At 38.2% G+C, this 25,444-nt stretch overlaps 1 protein-coding gene across 5 annotated transcripts in view; it reads right to left on the bottom strand.

Annotated features, from left to right (window-relative positions):
- Nucleotides 1-25,444, bottom strand: part of LOC150103284 (uncharacterized) — a 162,990-nt gene that overhangs the window by 51,191 nt on the left and 86,355 nt on the right. For all 5 annotated transcript variants that reach the window (XM_090397891.1, XM_090397892.1, XM_090397893.1 and 2 more), the window contains one exon: nt 18,440-19,801. In XM_090397891.1, coding sequence (XP_090254017.1) covers nt 18,440-19,755 — 1,316 coding nt within the window. In that variant the 5' untranslated portion in view covers nt 19,756-19,801. The remainder of the gene's footprint in view (nt 1-18,439; nt 19,802-25,444) is intronic.

Genomic DNA, 25,444 nt, shown 5'->3' with positions numbered 1-25,444 from the left:
AAATGTAAACGGTCTCTCGCATACAACTCCTCTCTTTCCTCAAACGCACTCCAAGCATCCACATATACCAGTCCTCTCTTGTCACACATTCTCGCTATTATGCCAATAAAAAAAAAAAACAGGTGAAGAATTTAATAAATAAATTACATGAACAAATATTTCACTATGCATCTCATATAGCATTATCAGTGTAGAAATACAAAGAAGTAACTATTCAAAATTAAGTGGATATAACTGCGTGTAAACAATGGGCAACATCTGAATGACAAAATATGTATGCCAAGGACTGAAACATGATATTAGGAGACGTTATTTTAATCATCAGACCTCGATGGAATCAAAATAGTCATTGCAGGTGTCCCACTATTACAAACATACCTCATCAAATCATGCTTTAAATTCATCCACTGTTTCTGCATTCACTGCACTCTCTCAGGCAATGCTTTCCACCCATTAACTACTCTCCATGCAAAAAATCTGCTCCTCAGTCTCCTTCTCACACTCTTTATATCTCTCTCACTATCAGTTCCCAGGGATGGCCTCTTGTTCTATCACTGTTTCACCTCATTCCATAAACAATCTTGTCCACATTAATCATATGTATTCTCCATTCTTATGCTATCTGCTAGACTCTGTAAATTGCATTTCCTCAATCTTTTTACGTACCCAACTCTGGAGACTGGAAACTATCTTAGTGTAGAATTTTTTTTATATATATATTTGGTTACAAAGCATAATTATACATGACAAGAAATTATATATATATATATTTTAAGCTTCAGTATCCCATTATGCTGAGCACACTCCCTTTTGAACATATACATGTATGTGTATATATATATATATATATATATATATATATATATAGCCATGCATTATGGGAAGAGTCAGTACCATGACCAGTTTTACCCTTTATTGAGGTCTTATCAATGGAAGATACTAAGATGAAATCAATGCAGAAGTCATATATTTTCCATATACAAGTAGCAACATGATGTATCACCATATTATTACAAGTTTTACATTAATTGTACACAATAAGAACAAAGAACTTCTTCTTTGTTGAAGGCAGAAAAAGAGAGATGGATAAAAGGAAGAATTCACACAATGCTTACAACAGTATGATAATAAAATGACAGTTAAAATGAAAAAATTGCCTTCTTAATACCTAAATATACACATACACTAATTTTTATTGAATTCAACTCACTAAAGGTTATTAGTACCATGTTGACTCGTGTTGATGCTTAGTGAAAAAAATCTGCAGATAATTTTTTATACAGAAGCAGATATAAATCTGAGAGAATATTTCTAGAATCCACCACAGCATGACAACATTCATCAAATATTAACCAATTCAGATGACTTGCTTTACTATACCAGTGGTTTTGAGGCAGTATGGTGTGAGATAGAGGTGAATAGAATCAAATACTTGGTGGGATGTTGTTATAGACCTGGTAATGTGGATGGTGGTGATAGTGAAATGTATGGTCAAATAAGCCAAGCAAATAAGAAAAGGGTGATCATTATGGGTGATTTTAATTATGGCAATATAGACTGGAATGAAGAGATAGCAACTGGAAGTAAAGAAAATGAGTTTCTTGAGTTTTTGAGGGATAACTACCTCAGACAGTATGTAACAGAGGGCACAAGAGGATTAAGGGTCTTGGATTTGGTCATCTCATCGGAGGATGTAATTATCAATGAGGTATCAAATCATCCACCAATTGGTGAAAGTGACCATGAGGTGATTACTTGGGTGGTTGCCAGCAGTGCAAGGACCCCTGTGAAAAAAGGGTAAATGTGGAACTAAAAGGGGAGTGATTATGAAGAGCTCAGGAGACAGCTTGCAGGTGTAGCATGGAATGAGGAGTTAGCTGGAAAAGAGATCAATGCAGCTTGGGGGATTTTCAAAAAATATTTAGTGGATGCAATGTCTAAATGTATACCACGGGTGAGAAGGTTAAATAAGTTAGGTGTGAGATGGATGAATAAAGAGATTAAGCATGCAATACAGAGAAAAAGGGCATTGTGGAGGCAGCATAAGAGAAGTGGAAGTAACCAATTTCATGAGTTCTACAAAGACCAGGCAAGGAGAGTGACTTGGTTGGTGAGAGTAGCTAAAGAGAGGTATGAACAGCAGTTAGCTAATGAAGCTAAAAAGAATCCTAGGGAGTTCTTTCGATATGCAGCCAGCAAAAGAAAGAATGATTATGGAAGGATGACATTGATTGGAGGAAATGGTATAAAGACAGCTGTTGCAGAATGTGTGGTGGAGATACTTAATGAGCAGTTCATAAAGATCTTTCAATCTTGTGAATGTGACTTCATGGAGAGATTAAGAGCAGTTGATGATGGGGAGGAGAGACTGACTGTAAGTGAGCAAGAGGTGTTTGGGGAGTTGAGTAAACTAGATGTAAATAAGGCTGTGGGACTTGATAATATATCACCGCGTATTCTGAAGGAATGTGCCAGAGAGTTGACACCTGCCTTGACATATTTTTTTAATACGAGTCTTGCACTTGGTCAAGTCCCTAAAGAGTGGAAGGAGGGCAAGATTGTGCCACTTCATAAAGGAGGTGATCGAACTCAAGCATCAAACTATAGGCCTATCTGTGTGTCAGGTGTTGTGGTTAAGTTGTTGGAGAAGCTTGTGAGAACTAGGATCCCGAGTTGGGTTGACAACAATGGTATAATCTTTGATGGACAGCATGGATTTGCTAAAGGGAGGTTGTGTTTTAGTAATCTACTTACTTATTACAATAAAGTGACTGCTTCCTTGGACAGAGGAGAAGGATACACAGTAATATACTTGGATTTCGCAAAAGCTTTTGATAGAGTACCTCATGATAAGTTGACAGTCAAACTAGAGCAGATGGGGTTGGATATTAGATTAGTGCATTGGATTGGAGACTGGCTATCTGATAGGTATCAACAAGTTGTGTATGGGGGTGCAATATCCAGGAAAAGGAAAGTCACTAGTGGAGTGCCTCAGGGATCTGTTTTAGGGCCATTACTATTTAACTTGTATATTAATGATATTGGCGAAGATTTGGATGGAGATATTCAGTTGTTTGCAGATGATGCAAAGTTGGGACGAACCATAAAGAGTAGTGAAGATGTTGTGGCCTTGCAAGAAGACTTGAATAAATTGAGTGATTGGGCAAGCAAATGGGGATGTGAGTTCAATGTTGCAAAATGTAAGGTTTTAAAATTTGGAAAACAAAGATGGGATGCAGAATTTATGCTTGGTGAGAATATATTGTTGGAAGTAGAGGAAATAAGAGATCTGGGAGTGATAGTGGATAAGGATCTAAAATTTAGGGGACACATCGCCAAAATTGTGAAGAACACAAAGACTTCTGGGAATGATGAGGAGGACACTGACGTGTAGAAGTAGGGAGATTCTTGTTCCATTGTATAAGGCTTTGATTAGGCCACACATGGACTATTGTGCCCAGATTTGGTCACCTGGTTTTCAGAAGGATGAAGAGATGTTGGAAAGGGTCCAAAGGCGACTGACTAAGGTAGTTTCTGACCTCTGGAATGTCGAGTATGAGGAAAGATTGAAAAGATGTAATTTGCAGAGACTAGTGGAGAGAAGGAAGAGGGGAGATATGATAGAGACCTACAAGTTGGTAAGGGGTTGCTATAGGATCAATGGTGGAGAAGTTCTACAGCGAATAGTGGGAGATCAGGGGAAAACCAGAGGTCATCCCTGGAAACTGTATAAAGAGGGTGTGAGTAGGGTAGTGAGAGGCAGGTTTTTTTCGTGCAGAGTTGTGAATGATTGGAATGCCTTGCCTGAGAGTGTGGTGTCTGCAAGGAGTTTGAATGTGTTTAAGACCCGGTATGATGAGATGTGTGTGAGATAAAAGGACCTCCTAGATGAGTCTTTGACTCCATGAGGTCTTGTTTAATAATAATAATAATAATAATAATAAATTTTGAAGCCAATCTTTCAGCAAAATTCCATCACAACACCTATAGAGGTGCCAGTTAGGATCTGTAGGATCCCACCTTTTCACTTAGTCTGTGCTTGCTGGCTTGCTAGTGTGCCTGCAGGCACATGCTTAATGTATTTCTTTGTGTCCATGACGATGCATTCGTGACCAAAGCAAAATATTGGTGTAATAAATTATTATTATTATTATTATTATTATTATTATTATTATTACCCCAAGACCTCATGGAGTCAAAGACTCATCTGGGAGGTCCTTTTATCACACACACACACACATCTCATCATACCGTGTCTTAAACACATTCAAATTCTTTGTAGACACCACACTCTCAGGCAAGACATTCCAATCATTCACAACTCTGCACGAAAAAAACCTGCCTCTCACTCACCTACTCACACCCTTTTTATACAGTTTCCAGGGATGACCTCTGGTTCTCCCCTGATCTCCCACTATTCTCTGTTGAACTTCTCCACCAATAATCCTATAACAACCCTTACCAACTTGTAGGTCTCTATCATATCTCCCCTCTTCCTCCTGTCCACCAGACTCTGCACATTACATCTTCTCAATCTTTCCTCATACTCGACATTCCAGAGGTCAGAAACTACCTTAGTCAGTCGCCTTTGGACCCTTTCCAACATCTCTTCATCCTTCTGAAAACCCGGTGACCAAATCTGGGCACAATAGTCCATGTGTGGCCTAATCAAAGCCTTATACAACAGAACAAGAATCTCCCTACTTCTACACATCAGTGTCCTCCACATCATTCCCAGAAGCCTTTGTGTTGTCTTCACAATTTTGGCAATGTGTCCCCTAAATTTTAGATCCTTATCCACTATTTCCCCCAGATCTCTTATTTCCTCTACTTCCAACAATATATTCTCACCTAAGACTATCATTAATTATAAGCAGCAACCGATGAAGAGACAAGTAAACAAGTGCTGGCTAAATTTTGGCTGAGATTCTGACTAAATTCTGGCTAAATAAATTTAGTAATTATTGTCTCAGTGTTTCTCCACTAAACATCAACATGAAGGACAATAAGCATCCATACCAGAGAATACTATCAGCTAATGGCTTTTATTCCCATATAGGGAATAGGCGAGGCCTTTTAACCCTGACTAGCTTTTGGAGACTGAGTGGGCAGTTCAATCTCTACCAGTGGCCAATCAGAGATAGCTAGCCCAAGACTATCACTAATTATAAGCAGCAACCGATGAAGAGACAAGTAAACAAGTACTGCCATCTCTTGGTACCTAACCCTAACAGGATATGTTTTTGTCTGAAATAATGTAATGTTCTACAGTCGATTTTCTTGAGTTTACGGAAATTTCCCAAAAAACCTAAGTTTCCAGGAGAAAAAAAACCCACTTTCCTATGCCAGAGATTGAATAACTTGGGAACCAATCAAAGATAGGCTTAGAAAAAGTTCCTCCAGTTGGCGACGAGGCTTGAACTTAAGTAGAGAGTACTATGGGTGGATTATATGGTGGTAAGTTTAATAAACTACCTAACAACGAACAACGACTCCTTAACTTCTCAGACCTTCACCTTGTTTGTTCCCACTAGGTATTTTCAGTCTGCATCTCTGTTCCATAGGAATGCTGGCATATGCAGGCAATCACTTTCTTCAGTTGCCTCAGTGTGAAGTATTTGGATTACTGTCACAAAAACTCTTTCCACCTCATCTGAAAAATGCATCAATTGGTTTGAGATCTAGTGAATAATCAGGTCAATAAGTTTGGTAAAATCACTCCCTTGTGATTCTGAAGCTAATTCTAGAGGAGAATCTGTGCCTGTTTTGTGACATGATGCATTATTTTGATGAATAATGAAAGCAGCGATTTTTTGATAATTTATCAGCCATTTTCTTGCTTCTGAAACATATCTTGTCCCCTGTATTTGGATGTTTTTTAATTTTTAAATTGAATAAGAGTGTTGTTAGCAAGGGTGTGAAGACTAGATTTTTACTTGGAGAGTGATGAATGAGTGGAAGGGGATGCTAAAATCTGTTATGAGTGCTTTTCCAGCCAGTGCATTCAAAGAAAGGTATGATAGTATGTACCCCATATGCAATAATTATTACTATTATTTCATGACACCTCCATCAATCAATCCAATCCACCAGCTACCATCTATTGCCCACAACCACCACTAGTATTTTCACAGACAATCACAAACATCCATGCTATGGCGGGATTCAAACCCGCAGCCTTTTGGCTGGAGAGCAGATATGCTAACCACTCGATCAACCAGGCCATCATATAATAATAATGATATGCACTATCCTGTTATTAGATTTTGTTTTCAGTTCAATGGTAGAGATTTCTGAAATTTCTTATCAAGGGTGGGCTCTCTGAGAAGTTTAAATCTGATCTTATACTGTATATATGTTTGAGAGATAGTCACATTCCCTTTATGGCCTTGAGCTTTACTGCATCTATACCTATTTTAATCATTTCAGGGGTTGTTGGCTAATCCTTCCTTGCTGGCCAAGCATCAAATGTCAGCCCACTCAGGTAAGGCATATACTTTGGAAAGTATGCAGATATTATACTACATTAAAAAGGAAGAGTTTTAGTAAAACAAGAAAGCTGCACTCCTAGTCCTTGAATACTCTATCTGCACTGGAAGGAAGAAGCAAGATGAAAGAAGAAGGGTGGGGGGGGGAGATGGCTGTTGTATGTTATGTGAAGTGTACTTGGTTCAGCATCAAGTACCACAGGTTTGCCATCCCATTCAACTGCAAATCGGTTCCTTAACCATTACCAAATGGATAATTAGTCAAATTGAAATTGGTCAAAAGCAGGTTAAGGATTTTTCCTATTTTTTTTATTAATTTGAAGTTTTTTTTTTTTTTTGTTAATTTTTTTACATAATCCAGTGAACTTGGTAGTGGTCTCACATATCAGGCAATGAAATTCATCTCCCACCTAAAATTGCCTCTTTGCTTTAGTTTGATTGAGCTAAATATTTCATAGAACCTTCAACAATGTCAGAAACAGTTATATATCATTATTTTATTTATTTTTATTTTTTATTTTTTTGTAATAGTCAGACTGGATATAGGCATTGTCCTGTGGTGTTAGTATCTTAATTTTGTTAGTTTGGGTTGTTCACGTTTTCTTTCCTGTAGCAGTTGACAGTTCAAAAATGGTATTGCAAAATAAGGAAGCGCACATCAGCAGTGCAGAAAATTCAACTCAGAGATCAGTGAATTTTTCTCCAGATTTTTTACAGTGGATACAACTATAACATTTGTTATGTATGTGTTAAAACTGTATGTATGTGTTAAGAAGTGCGATGATAGACTAATCATTCCAAAAATAAGAATAGCATCACCAAAAGTAGTCAGAAAATGGATGGACGTGCTAGTAAAAATAATAACAGACATTAAGTGAATGAGCTTAAGCAAGAGTTGAAGAAAATGAAGAGTAAAATGAAACACATAGAGGAAGAAATTTAATATCTAAAGAAGCAGTTGACTGATATGAATGAGGAGGAGGAAGTTAGCAAGAAGAAGCAACAAAGGATAACAGGGTGGTGTTATATAAAGATTTGATCATTAGATGTGTGATACATAAAACAAAATACATAAGGCATTTTACAGGTGGCACATTGAGAAAAATATCTGATGCTCAGCATGGACAGAAGAAATGGACATTGGAATTAGTCATGGTTGTGAGCCCAAATGACTTGGATAGTGAGCAAAAGAATGTCAAAATGGATCAGAGGAAGCTGTTGCAAGAGATGAAGGAATAAAGAATTGTTGGAAAAGTAATTAGCTTGTTACCCAGAATAATAGTGAGTTGCTGAGAACAAGAGCAGAGATAATGAATGGCAAGATGATGAATTGTGTAAGGCAAAGAATATGGAATTTATGAATGCATGAATTGAGTTGAAAGAAGGTTGGAATGGTTTAAAATTGATGGATTGTATATGAATGGGTTTAGTGTTGAACATTTGGAGCAAATGTTGTTTGCTAAAATTACACAGAGTCATGATAAAATTAGTGTCTAAGGATCAGAGAGAAATTGAGAAGATTGGGAAAGGATAGGGAAGAATACAAGGAAGAGAAATGATTATGGCAGCACAAAGTGCTGGAAAGCATAATGGGATGAATGAGAGTGATATTTAATGGTGATCAAAACAAGCAACAAGCATATGAGAGTGGTCAGAGTGAAAGAAGAAGTGTACTTATTCTAGCAGCTACATTAAGGAAGGATAATGTTGATTGGGTGGCCTAAAAGAAACCAGGAATGTTATGTTTGTATCCTAATGCAAAGAGTATCAGAAATAAGGGAGCTGAATATGTGACACTGAATGAGTCACAATGCCCAAACACAAATGGTATAATCAGTTTTTTTGTTTTTTTTGAACAGTATGTATGCAGCAGTACACAGCATATTAGCACCTTTGTTTAACAGTGAGTTATGCAGATGAGGTGCATTTAGAAATTTGCAACATTCAGCATTTTTATCTAGTATGCAGATCTTCTTTCACTACACATTATTCCTGTTTCCTATGCAGGGTCCGCGTGTTACTTAGATGCAACTTCTTGTTAGTACCACTCCCAACCGACCTGTCACCTAGCCTGCTGCTGGGGGAGGGGGATATATTTTTGGCTGTAGTAGCATATGTTCACGGGGCCGATTTGCCTGCTTGCAGGATGAAAAATGCCAGATAAACTAGTGGAAAAAACCCTACTGCTCACGCCCAAGACCAGCTAACTTGGCTAGGCCGAGGAAGATCCTCAAATTCCTCACATCTTCAATGGGAATCGAACCTGGGACACTCCTTCCCCAGTTATATGGTTGCAAAGTACAAAGCCAGTAGGCTAACCATGCAGACATTATCTAGTATGCAGATAAGCTAAGTTATTTAATGAAATTTACATTTTTCACTACATCTGTTGTTAAGATATATACTGCTATATAAACTTTTTTATATTTTCTAGACAAATTTTTATTAAAACTGTTGTATACATTTTATTATAGAGCCCCCGTAGCTCAGTCAGTATAGATGAAGCCCTTTGGTCAGAAAGACTTGGGTACACTTCCTGTCCATGATCAGGAATCTTTATTTGATCTCTTTCAACTAAAGGTGAGTTAGCTGGTTTCATACGGAGGTAGAGGGTTTTTCGTTTTTTTTTTCACTTGGTTAGACTATAATAAGTTTAGTTTAAATCCTTTATCCAGGTGTGAGCATACTTTCAGGCACAAACTTTGTTTGCTCACACTTGGATAAAGGATTAAACTAAACTTATTATAGTCTAACCAAGTGAAAAATAAACTCTCAACATCTTTCTCTGAATCCAGAGTAATTTAATAATAAGGTTGTACACCCTTTGGCAACTCCTATAGGTTGGATAACCTCTCATTGCTTCTGCCTTGGTGTCTCCACTACTGGGCCTGGCTCCCACTGACGAGACCTCAATAAAGGTCGAAACCAGTATGGGTAGTGGCCCTTGCCTTAATGCATGGCATTACACATATCCGCAAGGAGATGATGTGCTTTGCATTATGGGAGATACTAAGATGGGTGTGATGAGAACTTTCTCCACCTTTGCAACGAGTTGCCCGGTGTTGTACTACCTTACCCCAGTCCTGAAGATACTTTCAGGCGCAGACTTTGTTTGTTCACACTTGGATAAAGGATTAAACTAACCTTATTAAATTCTATAGCAAAGGATCCAATGGAATTATTTAATTAACACTTTATCAGTATATGTCACTCTGCTGTTAATGATGGTGCACAACATGCAGAATGGAAGAAATAACTGAGGAATTAGAGGTGAAAGAATCAAAGGTGTGTCTGATTGGGGATGTTAAGGCTGTGGGAATGGTTGACATATCACCACTTATTTTTAAGGAACATGTCAAAGAATTAGCAATGTCCTTGACCTAGTTATTTAACGAAAGTCTTGCAGTGGAAAAGGTTCATTCATAAAGAGTGGAAAGAAGGCAAAACGCTCAACGAGCAGAATTCTACGATAGAAATTTCCAGTTATAAACCAGTCTATGTCTACAGTTGTGGTCAGTTTATTGGAGAAATTGGTTAGGAAAAGAATACAGGATAGATTGATGGATGCATGAATCTCTGTGATAGTCTGCATGGATGTGTGAAGGGCAGGTCATGTTTTAGCAGTCTGTTTGCATTCTATGATAAGGTAATGAATATGTTGGATAGATAAGAGAGATTCATATACAGGGTGTTCGGGATAAATTTGACAGTTTCGTAAGGAAAAAGAAAATCTTCTTTGTATCTATTAAATTTAATGAATTGACAAAAAAACATTACAGGCAGAGTTAATTACAATACTATCAACAAGATTTACTCAAAATAACCACCATTAGCATCGATCACAGCTTCAATTCTGCTTCGGAACCTCGAACAAGCTGATGCTACAGTCTCCCTGGGAAGGGCCGCAAAAACTGTTTTAATTTTATCCATTAACTGGGCTTTTGTATTACTGGAAGTGCGATTGGTGTCTTTTTCAACTGCGCCCCATACAAAATAATCCATGGGGTTAAGGTCTGGGGAGTTTGGAGGCCAAACATTTGGACTGGTGAAGTCGTAGAAATTTTCAGACAACCATTTTTGACTTTTCCCAGAGGTGTGGCAAGGGGCCGAATCCTGCTGCCATACATACGGCCTACCATTGGCTACCCTTGTTATCCAGGGCTTGACTACAGTTAGCAACTCCACGAACAAAGCCCGAATTCCAATGCCAGGGTTCTTCAACACCTGTTCCTGCAGATTTGCGAGGAATTCTGCTGTACGAACGCAATCAGATCGTCTGCTAGGGATCTTTCTTCTTGCTACATCCTCGTAGTCACCATTGCAAGTCTCTAGTTCATGCCTGATTGTTTTTACTGTATTCAGGGAGCATTGGGCAGCAGTCGTAATATCCTTATTTTGATGGCGGGCACGAATCATCATGATACAAGTTATTCTCTTCCATGATTCAGGTGGGTTCCAGCTATCCATCCTTTCTGACATCTTGTATATGAATGAAGAAGGGTCCAAACTTTTAAATGAAGAGAAGTGTGTGTTAATACATGTAACTTACGGAAAAATATAATTAATTATAAATATGTCAAATTTATCCCGAACACCCTGTACAATGATATTCTTGGACTTTGCAAAGGCATTTGATAGGTTACTTCTTGATAGTTGGTGTGAACGCTACAGAGAATGGGTTAACAGATTGGGTACCAGCTGTCTGAAAAATACTAGCAAGCTTTGTGTGATGGAGCAGTGTCTCAAAAAGGAGAGTAACCAGTGGTGTGCCCCGAGATCTGTTCTTGGGCCCTTGCTGTTTAACTTATTTGTTAATGATATTTCATATAGATTGAATGTGGATCTTCGATGTTGTTTGCTGATGATGCAAAGTTGAGAATTATAAGAGGTGTTGCTGATATTAATTCTCTTCAGGAAGAGTGGATTAGACTTTTAGCTTAGTGGGATTATAGATTCATTAATTATACAAGATGCTGCACTCTGGAGAGAGTACAGTTTACTTTAATGTTAGAACTGTGCTTCAGGAGGTGGATGAGATCTGGAGTGATGACTGACAGTGTAACTCAAGTTCAGCGGCACACTACAAGTGTTGCAAAGCCTGCACATCATATTGCGTCTGTGATAAGTAGTATGTTGACAAACAAGAATAAGGAGGTGATGGTGCCACTGTATCAAGCATTGGTCAGACTACACAGGACTATTTTGTCCCCATTTAATCTCCTAATTTCCATTGTGATGCAAAAACATGTGGAAGGTCCAGAGATGAATGACTAAGCTAATTTCAGGATATTGGAATGTTGGTTATGCAGAGAAGTTAATACTGAGAGGATTACAAAAAGAGTGGAAGTTGAGAGGGAGAAATGAGAAGCCATCATAGGAAGTTGTATAAAGATGTTGTGAAGAAAGATGTAAAAAGTAGCAAGTTTTATTACATAGGAAGTGGCAGATGAGTTGAATGCATTGAATGCATTGCCAAGATGTGTTGTGAATTCCAGAGTGTAATGAGTAGAAGCTTCTATTTTATAGACATGTTGCCAGTTAAGTGAGTTTTTCATGATGAGTCTGTCCACTCTATTGAGCTTGCTGTAATAATAATAATAATATTCAATTTGGTCAAAATCAGTCAAGCAATGCACTCTGTAGTGGAGATAAAAATAATACTTTTTTTGGGGTGTGGGGGTGGAAGAGCATTTTTTACAACATTTAAAGTATTCTGATTTTTGCAGGCAATATCCTGTTAAATCTTATCCTATCAGTGGTCCTAACAGGCACTTAAGCACTCACAACCTTTCCAAGTATTCTTGGACTTCACAATCACAACTGTAACTCGAGGATAATGATTAGCACTATGCCTACAGGTGTGTCCTTTGTCTGTAGATGCATGTTCACGGGGCCGGTTTGCCTGTTCTGGGGGATGAAAAACCCGAGTTTCCAGGTGAAAAAAAAAAAAAACCTACCTCTGTATGAGACTGGCTAACTCACCTTTCATCAAAAAACCCTACCTCTGTATGAGACCAGCTAACTCACCTTTCAACAAAGAGACCCAGATAAAGGTTCCTCACATCACTGACAAGAATCAAACCCAGGTCTTTCTGACCAAAGGGCTTCATCTATACCGACTGAGCTACGAAGGCTCATATCCTGTTAAATACCTCTGTCAAGAAAAACTGACAGTTTGATGACAGAGAACAAAAGTTAAAGTAGTTTGAATTTTAGCATTATTAATCCTTGTAACAATAGTCAGTGACTATTGTTACAGTAGCCACTGACAATATTGTTGATTATTATTATTTCAACCTTCCACCAGAATACATTAGGCCAGGGGGTCGGCAACTGGCAGCCCAAAAGTGCATTTTTGGCTGCCCATAAAAGGTTGACCATACTTACATGGCATGTGGCCCATATGTTGAATTATTTAAATAATACATTTTATATTATGAATAATAAATTTAAAATAATTTTATACCTATGCTTCATGATATCGCCTTGCAACTTGGCACGAGTCAACCTTGTGAGCCATCATGAGTAGTGATAACAAAGGCGACTTCATCGGACGGCAACCGAGATTTTGGCACACATTAAAGAACGCATTGTCGTTAAAAAATGTCCAAAAATTTTATTGATGCTTACTAAAAAGCAGGGAGATACACATATTGTGATGCATAAACTATACTACTTTGTTTTTAGGTGATAATAATTTTTCATTAAGTTTCATTTAAATTCTAGTTTTATATCTCGTACTTTAAATATTTGTGCTTTTTTAAGATTGATATAATAAAAATTGATAAAGTAAGTATTTTTTTCACTCACTATTTTCGCTTAATTAAACACTTGGGGCCTGATCATTAAAAATAAAAGTTGAATGTGGTCCGCGAGTCTGAAAAGGTTGCCAACAGCTGCATTACGCCAACTAAGATGGCAGCAGTCTGAACTCTATAAAATTACCTAAAATACAAATTCCTACCATGCACTTTAATACATGGTAGGAATTTGATATAACACATTATGATACAAGAATGTATTCAAACCCTTAAGAAACACAAAGTCTATCATACCACTCCTTAAATTCATTGACTCTTCTCACTCTCACCACTCCATCAGGCAATGCATTCCACAGTTCAACCACCCTCCATGCAAAGAAACCACTCCTCACCCTCTTGCTCACAGTTTCCTTTCGTAACTTCCAGGGATGGCCTCTTGTCATCACTCCTTCCTGCTGTTCAACCAAGCGAAAGAACTCCCCAGTGTCAACCCTGTAACCACCTCTCAACAGTTTAAAAGTCTCAATCATCTCACCTCTCCTTCTTCTATCCACCAAACTCTGCAGTCCATATTCCCTCAGTCGATCCTCATAACTATCCTTGTACAGTCCTGAAACCATCTTTGTCATCCGTCTTTGTATCCTTTCCACAGTTAATTTATCCCCTTCAAATACTGGGGACTAAATCTGAGAACAATAGTCTAAGTGTGGTCAAATCAGAGACTTATACAACGGAATGATAACCCTTTTATCTCTGCAGGTCAGTGTCCTTCTCATAATTGCAGCAATCCTCTGTGTTACCTTCACCACCTTTGCAATATGTCCCCTAAATTTCAGGTTTCTATCAATCATCAACCCCAGATCTCTTGTCTGCCCTACTTCCTCCAGTATAACTCCTCCCATAGAGTATGCAGCATCCCATCGATGTTTCCCAAACCTCAAGACCTTACATTTTGCTGCATTAAACCGACACCCCCATTCATTTGCCCATCTATCTAGCTTATTCAAATCCTCTTGCAGGGCTACCACATCTGCACTATTACTAATAATCCTTCCCAGCTTCGCATCATCCGCAAACAACTGAATATCCCCTTGCAATGTCATTGATATAAAGGTTAAACAATATAGGTCCTAGTACTGAGCCCTGTGGGACCCCACTTGTAATTCTCTGCCTCCTTGAAACTGCTCCACCATACACAACTCTCTGATACCTATCAGATAGCCAATCCTGAATCCAGTTGATCAATCTGACATCCAGACCCATGTGCTGCAACTTAAATATCAGCTTATCATGTGGCACCCTGTCAAATGCCTTCGCTAAGTCTAAGAAAATTGCAGTATATGCCTTTCCCATATCTAATGTTCTTGTAACTTTATTATAAAAGGCTGGCATATTGCTAAAACAAGAGCGCCCTTTCACAAATCGATGTTGACTCTCACAGATAGCATTACCCTCATCTGCCCAATGCTGTATACAGTCTCTCACTACTTTCTCCAAGATCTTAACAACTACTGATGACACACACAGACTGGCCTATAATTAGACACTTCCAGTCTGTTACCACCCTTATGCAATGGCACTATCTTACCTTCCTTCCATTCCCTGGGCACCTTTCCCGCATCCAGACTTTCAATGAAAAGCCAGGTTAGAGGCACTGTCAGTTCCCTAGCATATTCTCTCAAAACTTGTGGTGAAATACCATTCAATCCTAAACCTTTACTGACATCCAGAGTACTCAGTATCTGAAACACATTCTCCTCCTGTACCTTTAAACCTCGAACCAGCCCTATCCCTCTAGCATTAAAACCGACTCCTCTAGGATGAAATACTCCAATAAAGTGTTCGTTGAACAATTCCACTATGTCCTCTTCATCAGTCGCTCTATTCCCATTTTTATCCCACAATATCATTCTTCCACAGTCGTTTCTCCTCCTACTGGCCACATAGCTAAAAAATTCCCTAGGATTTTCTTTGGATCTTAGGGCCAATCTCCTCTCATATTCCAGTTTCGCTTTCCTTACCACACTAGTCACTCTTCTGGCTTGTGTCTTATATTTTTCATGCATATTTTCTTCACCTGTCTCCTTATATCTCTTCCATAGCCTCTTTTTCACATGCAATTCCTGTATAATATTGTTTGTCATCCACTTTACTCCAAATTGTGGCCTCTTCTTCACTCGTGGTATACAACTTACCATTGCTGCTAACAAATATTCTTTCACAATTTCTCATGCACTAATGATATCCCAGCCTTCCAATTCCTCCCTCCATGAAACTTCCCGAAGTTGACGTCTAAGACTATTATAATCACCTGCATTATAATTCCATATAAGTTCCCGTCTCTTTGATACTCCTGCATGTCTATTCATTTTCCAAGTCAAAACCATATGGTCACTCTCTCCAACTGGTGGGAGAGATGTCATCTCAGTTATTATCAACTCTTCTGATGCTATAACCAAATCCAAAACTCTTGAACCTCTTGTTCCCTCTGTTACATGTTTTCTAAGACATTTGTCCCTCAAGAATTCTAGAAATTCCATTTCCCTATAGCTACATGCATTTTCCTCTTTCCAATTTATACTACTGTAGCTAAAATCTCCCATAACAATCATTCTTCTTGCACTTGCCAAACTTAACTCTCTAAACATCTCCTGGTCCCCATCCTCTGTGCTCCTGAATCTGTAGCAACACCCCGCTAAATATCCTGTCCTGCTTACCTCTACCTCACACCATATGCTCTCAAAATCATTTGTCTCTCTTCCTTCCAAAGCCTCCACTCTTAGAGGACATAGGTCATCACTTATCATAAGCAGTACCCCACCACCACGCTTTCCCCTCCTATCCTGACGAAAAATGCTGTACCCAGCGACTTCTATTCCTGTTATTATATTCCCTTCTGTCAACCAGGTCTCAGTGATCCCAATAACTTTTGGCCAGGCTGATGCTATCTGCGCCACCAATTCCTCTCCCTTATTCCGGATACTCCTGGCATTAGTATAAAGCATATAAATGCCATTGTTTCTATACCCAGCATTATCCCTTCTAAACTCCACTGATGTTGTCTCCCTTCTCCCAAGTATCCATTCCCACAAGAGGCCACCCCTGCTATCATCCTCTCTGGGACACACTGACTCGTTCAGAACAGCAATCTCTCCAGATGCCTATGTCCTTCCTCATTCAAATGTAAGCAGTCTCTCGCATACAATTCCTCTCTTTCCTCAAACGCGCTCCAAGCATCCACATATACCAGTCCTCTCTTGTCACACATTCTCGCTATTATGCCATTTAATATCACCGCTCTTCTGCTCAGCTCATCATTATCATACCTAGGCAACACGCACACTATTTTTCCTCTCTCTGTCTTCTTCCGTACAGCCTCAAGCAAAAATCTCATATCTCTCGCTGCCCGACTTACATTACTACTCAAGTCATTTGTTCCTACCATCACAATCATCTCATCCACCCTTTCACCTCTCTTAATTGCCATAGCCACCCTTTCTATTGTTCCTCCTAGCAAACACTCCTCATGCATCCTATCTTGAACACCATGGATCATTGAGTCGCCATACATTATACCTCTTACCATTCCCTCTCTCCTATTGTTTCCATTCTCTTCTCTTCTTTCATTCCTATAGGTCTCTCTCATTCCCTCTCCTCTACTGCTATTCTCTCTCTCTTCTAGCATTCCCATACCTCTCTCTTCTAGCATTCCCATTCTCCCCTCTTCTAGCACTCCCATACATCTCTCTCATTCCCTCTCTCCTACTTTTTCCATTTTCTCCACTTCTAGCACTTCCATATCCCTCTCTCATTCCGTGTCTCCTACTGTTTCCATCCTCTCGTCTTCTAGCATTCCTATACCACTCTCTCATTCCCTCTCTTCTACTGTTTCCATTCTCTCCTCTTCTAGCACCCCTATACCTCTCACTCATTCCCTCTCTTCTAGTGTTTCCTTTCTCTCCTCTTCTAACGCTCCCAAAATTCTCTCTCTCTCCTACTTTGATTCAGCTTGCATTTATTTCTTCCATTCTCCTAATCTTATCTTTCATACTTCTGCTCTCATTCACAAGACATTCCAACTCCTCTTTCAGCTCATCTATCTCCCTCTGCAGGTCAGTCACTCTTAATCTTAATTCACTCTCCCAAACAAAACCATCTCCTAAACTTACACAGTCACTCACACCTTCCACACTATCAACTATTATTTTCTCATTCATATATATATATATTTTTCATTCTCTCCTATCACACTACTTGTCTTCCTACATTCATTCCCCATTCCTGGAGCAACAAGGTCAGATAGTGATATTTCGAATACACTTATTTCCTCCCACTGCCTGCATTTTGTGTACATGCGCTATGCGCTCTCTTTTGCAAGCCACATATCCAATTCCTGAGAGGCATACATACTGCAAGTACTGCATGCCACAAAGTCCCTTATGATATTGCTTATAATAGAGTTCTTAAATGGCGGAGGACTTGGCGATATGCCACTTGCGACTGCAGCTGAATCCACCATCATTCCTTACTGCCGAGTAGCAGTAAGGAATGGTGGCAATCTCTTTACTTTAAATAACATTCATGAATAAATGCCAGGGTTTTGCATTTTTTGTAATCAAAGTTGTTGCTGACATAGATGCATCTCCCCCCCCCCCCATTGCCTGTGGAATGTCCATACAGCCAGGAAAATACTCATTTAACTACATTTTTACTAAGCTTTGCTATTTTATGCTAATTTAATCTTCAGTATACTACTGTGGATGGGGAATAAATATTTATATATTTATCTTGTCGAAATTAAATTGGTGATTTGACTACTCAACAAAACTGGTTTTATGTATTTATGTTTAACTAGGATCGTCACTGATGCTCGGAGATCAGTATATTATATCTGTTAATTCTGTGTTTTATGGCAAAACCCCTGAATTTCTGTAAGCAACCAGTTAGTGCTTCTGGGGAAAGGGATAGGGAACTGTCACACAAGTCTGGCTAATTCACCTTAAACTTAAACCCTAGTGTTCTTTGTATTTGAGATATAATTCAAACTCATGGTTTTCCTTTAAGAAAGAAAATATCAAGGAGGAGAAATAAAACACAATTGCATTAGCCAGAATTTTAATGCGAATATTTTTTAGTAGGAGATGACATTTTTAATAGAACTTTTTAAATATCAAAGATCAAATTACTTACTGGTTTTCTTTCATATGAGATTGGAATGCCTTTTCATCATCAGCCACAAACACACACTTTGTACATGTTAACTTCTTATGCACCTTAAACACATGGGTAAAGAGCCGCTCTGGACGTGCTGACTTGTAGTCACAAAAAGGACAACTGTAAGGTTTAATGTGGGTATTCATATGGCGTCTCAAACACCATCCATCAACTCCTTCCCATGAACAATAAGGACAGATGAAAATCTTTGGTTCTTTTGCCACTTTCTTTGACCTAGATGATAACTCTGTTTCATTTGTACTTCCTGCATTAGTTGTGTTGTTTGTCTTGAGAGAATTTACTGGAAGAGTTCCTGGTTCAATCTTAGGTGCCTGCCATGAATTTGAACATGTGTTTTTGGATGGAAACCTCCTAATCAGGCTTATATCATATGGTTGGCCCCTGTGAATTCGAAGAAAATGTTTCTTTACATGGTCAGCTCTGTTAAACATTTTAAAGCATGCATAACAGTGATATGGTTTTTCTTCTCTGTGGATGTTTTCATGTCTTAAATAGAGATCTTTTCTGTCTGTTGTATATGGACATTTTGGGCAAACAAAACGTTTTTGCAACTGTTCAGGATCTAATCTGTCACGACCTTGGTTATCAACACTGTTCTTCAAGTTGGTTAGCAACTGGAAAATTTCTTCCAGCAATGGCTGTCCTTTCCAAAGTGATGGTGGTGCATTTGGGACCCCATGGTGTTTGGCCATATGCATTCTCACACAACGAGACCATGTACTGCTATATGGACAATGAAGACACTGAAACACTTTAGCATTTGTGTGAGTTCCGAGGTAGTGTTCAGCAATACGTGACAAGAAACCAACAGCATTGCATACCACACAACGAAACATTTTAGTATCAGGATTATAGCTGGCAACAGTCGAATTGTCCCAACTGAGTTTTTGTCTTCCAAGTATCCAAGTTCCTTTTGCTAAACCAGTTGTTGGGGTGACGGTTGTATTTGGAGCAGTAGTAGTAGGCACTGTAGTCATCAAAGGATGATTAGAATTTGTAGGAGGTAGTGAATGAGGTGTTGTGGATGGAAGTGAAAAGGAAGGAGCTACTGACATCTGCTTGCTTGAGAATTCAGTGGGTGGCACCATTGTAGAATTCGAATATGGAATGTAGTGATTTCCATTCTGTGTTCCTACACCAAAACTGTTGGAATTTGTTCCAAGAAATGCATTGCCATATTTCATTAGATATTGATTAGCTAAAAAGCTATCCATAGCAATGTTGAATCCATTCTGATGATATCCAACAGTAGCCAGCTCACTATTAGCCATCTTGAGCTGGCTAATTTTCAGTATATACCATTACTTTCCACTTCTCCTGAGAAAGAAAAAAAAAATAATGAATGAACCTAATAAACATACTGCTTTACATTCAGTTCAACTTTATTTTGCCTTAGAATAAAAATTTTAGTAAACTTAGTATATAGTATATATAGTATAACATGCTAATAAGTCTACTGATTTTGCAAATATTTTCATTATTGACTTATTCATACTCATTATATATAAGAGTATTGAAATTTGTTAATATTAAAATTAAATATTTTGTTTAATAAAATGGACCTATTTCTGAGAATGTTATTCATTAAATGAAATTTGTAAATCCTCCTGTATACCAAAACAACTTTTCCATTAATTAAACTGACCAGTTGTATGCTACGGGGCTTTGTGCTTCAATCAATACTGGTCAGTTTTTACATTAATGATATATAGGAGTTTTAAGAGAATATTCAGAGGCTTACTGATGTGTATGTAGGAGATAGTGAATGAGGTGTTTTGGATGAAAGTGAAAAGGTATTTTATAGAACAGATATAGTCGATTTTTTAAGCACATTGTAGAAGGAAAAACAGGGAGATACAGAGAAAATATGGATGATTCCTGAAAACTGAGCAAGGATGTGGTTAGCAAAGATGTGAGACCTAATTTTTCACTTGGCAGTTTGTGAATGAAAGAACTTGAGTTGTCTGATGGAAGAGCATTTTCAGTAAATAAGCCTCCATAGCTCAGTCACAGACCCTTTGGCTGGAAGGACTTCGGATTGAATGCCATCTAGGACACAAAGAACTTTTATCAGGGCTGTTCAACTGTGAGTGAGTTAACCATGAAGGTGTATTTTTTTTTTCCCCTTACAGGGAGTCAGATTTTTCATTCCACCAACAAGCAGATCAGCCCCATGAACACACACATATCTACGGACAATTAATTATTAATTAGTGCAGCGTTTCTCAAACTTGTCCTACAATGGAACACTTCACAAATCCTGAAATTTTAACAGAACACCTTACAGTCGAGTACCATCAGTCTCCTATTCAATGTAAAGCTAAGCACACACTATCACTACAGCAGGCTGCATCGCATCGCAAAAATGCAACAGCGCACACTACAGGCATGCCAGGCCACAGCGCATCACACTGACATTGCTGGTGACCGCACATTTCCTAGAATAGATATCTCTATATTTCACTCATTCTCGGAGGTGTCGACAACTGTGGACGGCTGAGTCAAGGCCAGTGCGCGCTGGCCTTAATAGCACAACCCACATGCAAAGTGAGGCGCGCATGATTTTCAAACATCTTTGAAAACTTGTCACAGCATTTAAAACCATTTCAGTCTCATATTAATTTTGGTAATTTTTAAACGGAACACTTATTCACTTTCCGTGGAACACTGGAGTTCCGCGGAACATAGTTTGGGAAATGCTGAATTAGCACATAATGATATAGCGGCCATGAGTCTTATTTATTGATAGTATATGGATAGTACAGCACCATCTTATGAAACCAACATGACGCTATTGGTTATAATGTATTTTGTTGTCTATCAATTGCGTGTGTTCTCCTGACCAGTTTGCCTGTTCCGAGGGACGAAAAACCCGAGTTTCCAGGAATAAAAACCCCTCTACCATGATATAAGACTGGCTAACTCACCTTTAGTCAAAAAAGACAATAAAGGTTCCTCACATCATGGATGGGAATCGAATTGAGGTCTCTCTGACCAAAGGGGCTTCATCTATACTGACTGAACTATGGAGGCTCTATCTACAGACAAGAAAATACCTGTTCTGCCAACCAGTACATTGAGGAGAGAAGAATTAAGTAAATGTGTGATATGCATGCAGGTTAGTATTGCAGAGCTTGAAAATATGCTTGGCTGCTCATCCGTGAAAAGTGAGAATTTTTAGTTGATGACTAAACAATGCAGATGAAGGTTCAGTTTATTTATAATAATAATAATTATTATTATTATTACTATGGGCGACTCCAAGGAGTCCTTAGACTCATTGAGGGAAATTTATTTACAAAATGCTGATTCTGTTTTATGTCATTAATTAAGTAGTTTGTATGTATACCTAACTTATTGCATCTATGGAGGAATGCTGTTCATTACAAATGCATTTTGTCAATTATCACTGATTTTGTTGTATTGGAATAAGAACAACGAAAAGCCTCTGCACACATCATTTTGTCTTTAGAGAGCACTCAGTTCTATAGTGAGAAACTGATGAATTGTGATGCTGTAACCTAAAATAGATACTGATAGTGGCAATTAGTTCATTTCTTAACCAGTGATGAAATGTGCAGGATATAACTATTGATAGTAGATATTAAAAGTTGAGAAAGAAGTATTTATTTTCCCAAAATATTTCTTTATACTGATTCTAACATAAATATTTTTTTATTGTTTTCTGAGTTGGCACTTTGTCATATAACATCACAGGCTCTGCCCATCTGGCTATGTTTCTAAGCAAATCCAAATTATGAACCACACTGATGTTGTTATATGTGTAGATCTAAGGTTTTTATTATATTTTATATTACTTTTTATTTTTATTGAGAGTTTTTAAGATACGGAATGTTTCTTTATAAACATTTTTTCAACATTTCTTTATGAAAGTAAAGAAGAAATTATTATTTTTTTCTGGAAAAGCAATTAAAAACATAGGCTGTAGAAGTGAAAAATATATAATTAAAAATAATAAAAATAAATGGTTTTGTATTATGTATAAAATGCATGAATTTTTGATTCACAGACTCATAAACACATCAGCCTGTGTGTATATAAAATATACAGGTAGTTAAATGTTTGCTTCAACGCTGGTGCTTATAAAGAGTAAAAATCAGCAATAGTTTTAAAACAAAAGCTTACAACTGACCAGATAAGGGATTGAACACATGACTATATATTAAGCAACCACAGATGGAGTACTCCCAGGCTGACACTGACTGGTGAGCCAGCACAAAATTTTTCAAATCCTGAGTATAGGGCCACCCACAATGAGTCTTAGGACTTCTTTGTGGTACCCTACTAATTCCATTTTATAAAACTATTAGCCACAGATAACACAGTGGAAATGGTATTTCCATCCATAGCATTAGGCTGGTTGAGGAAAGACCATTCTAAGTGTGATTGAAGTTGAACTTAGAATGGGCTAAGGACTAAAGGAACTTTTTCTACGCCTTTGTTTGACTGATTCCCATTCAGGTGAATTCTGCCAGGGGCAAGCAAGGTTTTCTGCAGGAATCTAAGGTTAATCATACTGTAAACCTTAGAAATTCAACCATAGGACTAATGTGATTTCAGACAATAGCATATAGTATTAGGGTTAAAGAGACCACAAGATAGCAATAATTGACAGCCGTACTCTCCTCCCTAGGCGTCAATAAAGCCACTAATAGTCTGTGGCATCTATTCTGTGAATGGCTAAGGGTGGAGGTTAGTTGCCCACAAGTCTTCAAGTGTGGGCTAAATGGTCTTGCCTACTCTTTTTGGTGAAAAGGTGTTAGCAAATTTATTTTATTTATTCATTTATAAAAACATTTGGATTATAGTGCTGTCTGTGACACTGGAGCCTAGTTTTATTTCCCAACTAATTTCAATCTGGTCAGTAATTAGAGGAATTTTTTGAATAAGGCTAAACTGTCTAAATTAGTAGTGGTGGTGGGCAGTAGATGCCGTTGTGGGTAGTTATTATTATTATCTAAGACCTCCCTCCAGGAAGTCAAGGGCTCATTGAGAGAGACTATACATCACTCAAACCAGCTGTCGTACCTTCCCTTAAATTCATTCACATTACAAGCACTCACTACCCCTAAAGGAAACTATTCCACTCACTTCCCTGTGAGAAAAAAAACCTAGCTCTTACCCTTTCTTGACTGTAAACAAACAACTTCCGTGAATACCCCCCCCGTGTTCTTTCCCCACCTTCCATATAACAAAAATTTTATTAGATGATATTCTATAACACCCACTCAGAAGTTTATAGAGTCTCTATCATATCACCCTCTTTCTCCTATTAACCAAGGTCTATAATCCACATAGCCACAATCTGTCTTCATAATCTAAATCCTATGTAAACCTGATATAATCTTTGTAATACCAAGACTACTTGTAATACCACTATTATGCCAAGATCTCTAGCCTCATCAGTTTCTGTAGCATAATCCCATTAATATAATATGCTGCTGGAAATCCCGGTTAATGATGGTAGTAGTGGTTCTGTGTAGTTGGTGGATTAACATGTTCATTGCCAATCAAGCGATATCGCGTGATGCGCGTTCTCACCAAACGGCCGATCACGCGTTATCGCGTGGACGTCGTTAACTGAATAAAAAATTTTAAAAAATTGGCCACCACACGAAATTCCAATTTTCAGCTTGACAATGAACGATATCGCGTGATGCGAGTTCTCACCAAACGGCCGATCACGCGTTATCGCGTGGACGTCGCTAACTAAATAAAAAAATTAAAAAAAATTTGGCCACCACACGAAATTCCAATTTTCAGCTTGGCAATGAAAGTGTTAAATGGTGGAGACAGAGAGTTGCAGAGTACCCCTCCCTCGATGAGTCCTTACAGGTGTCACGTAATAATATCTAGTTGACGAAAATGCCAATTCCTTTTTCACTGCAGGAACCATGAGTTTATCCTTCATGGACTAGGCAAACAAGCTCACCTGTGAACACACAACAAAAAAAGCCATTGTCATTCCACTCAATATTAACTAAAGGATTAACTCCCAAGACTGCCCACCAATGAATGCTGATCTGATAGCAAATTTGGAACAACAGCATGTAGCAGTTGGACAAAATAATGAAAACACTTGTTATACATTCGTATTTCTTTATTAATACGGTGTTGGAACACTTTTTGCCTTCAAGTATACAGCCTAAATTAATTCTTCTTGGAATGGACTCAAATAAGTTTTAAATAGTTTCTGGATGTTGGAGGTGGGAATTTGTTATATCTCATTCTAGTCTCCAAATCTGACCAGAGTGGTTCAATAATGTTCAAATCTGGTGATTGCACTAGCCAGGAAAGATGTTACAGTTCATCTTTATCCGCTTCAAACCACAACGGAACAGTCCTAGCTGTGCAAATGGAGCATTGTTGTTTAGAAATAACGTTTGGATCATGGGATGCACTTCGTTACCCAAAATGTCCCAATAATCACTTGTAGTAATTCTGCCATTAAGAGTAATAATAGAACCAACAGAATACAATAATATTGCTGCCTAGACCATAACAGAACTATCTCAGTGCTTTACTGTTGGAACCACACATTCTGGATTGTAAGCTTCCTTGGGTGTTCTCCAAACTTAAACTCATCCTGATGTAGGAAACAGAGTGAAGGTCGACTCATATGACCATATTACCCGTTTCTAGTTTTGTGATTTCCAGGTATGACGGTTGTGACACCTTCGGTTATGCATTTAAGCAGCCTTTTCAGTAATCGGAGGTTTATCAATTGCACCTCTACCATAAATATTGGATTTATGAAACTCACGGCAGACAGTTTTTGTGGAAAAAGATTCTGCAAGATGGATATTCAGTTCTACTATTACCTGTGTTACAGGAGTTCTGTGATTTTTGGAAATAATCCTTCTCAATGTCCTAAGACCTGTTTCTGTCATTTTTGGTTTTCGCCCACTGTTTCTCTTCGATTATGTTGTCTTGCAATAC

Source organism: Typopeltis vanoorti, chromosome 9 (genome assembly GCF_054136105.1).
Source record: "Typopeltis vanoorti isolate ZY-2024b chromosome 9, IOZ_Tvanoo_1.0, whole genome shotgun sequence".
NCBI lineage: Eukaryota > Metazoa > Arthropoda > Arachnida > Uropygi > Thelyphonidae > Typopeltis > Typopeltis vanoorti.
This window is presented reverse-complemented; position numbering and strand designations above follow the sequence as displayed.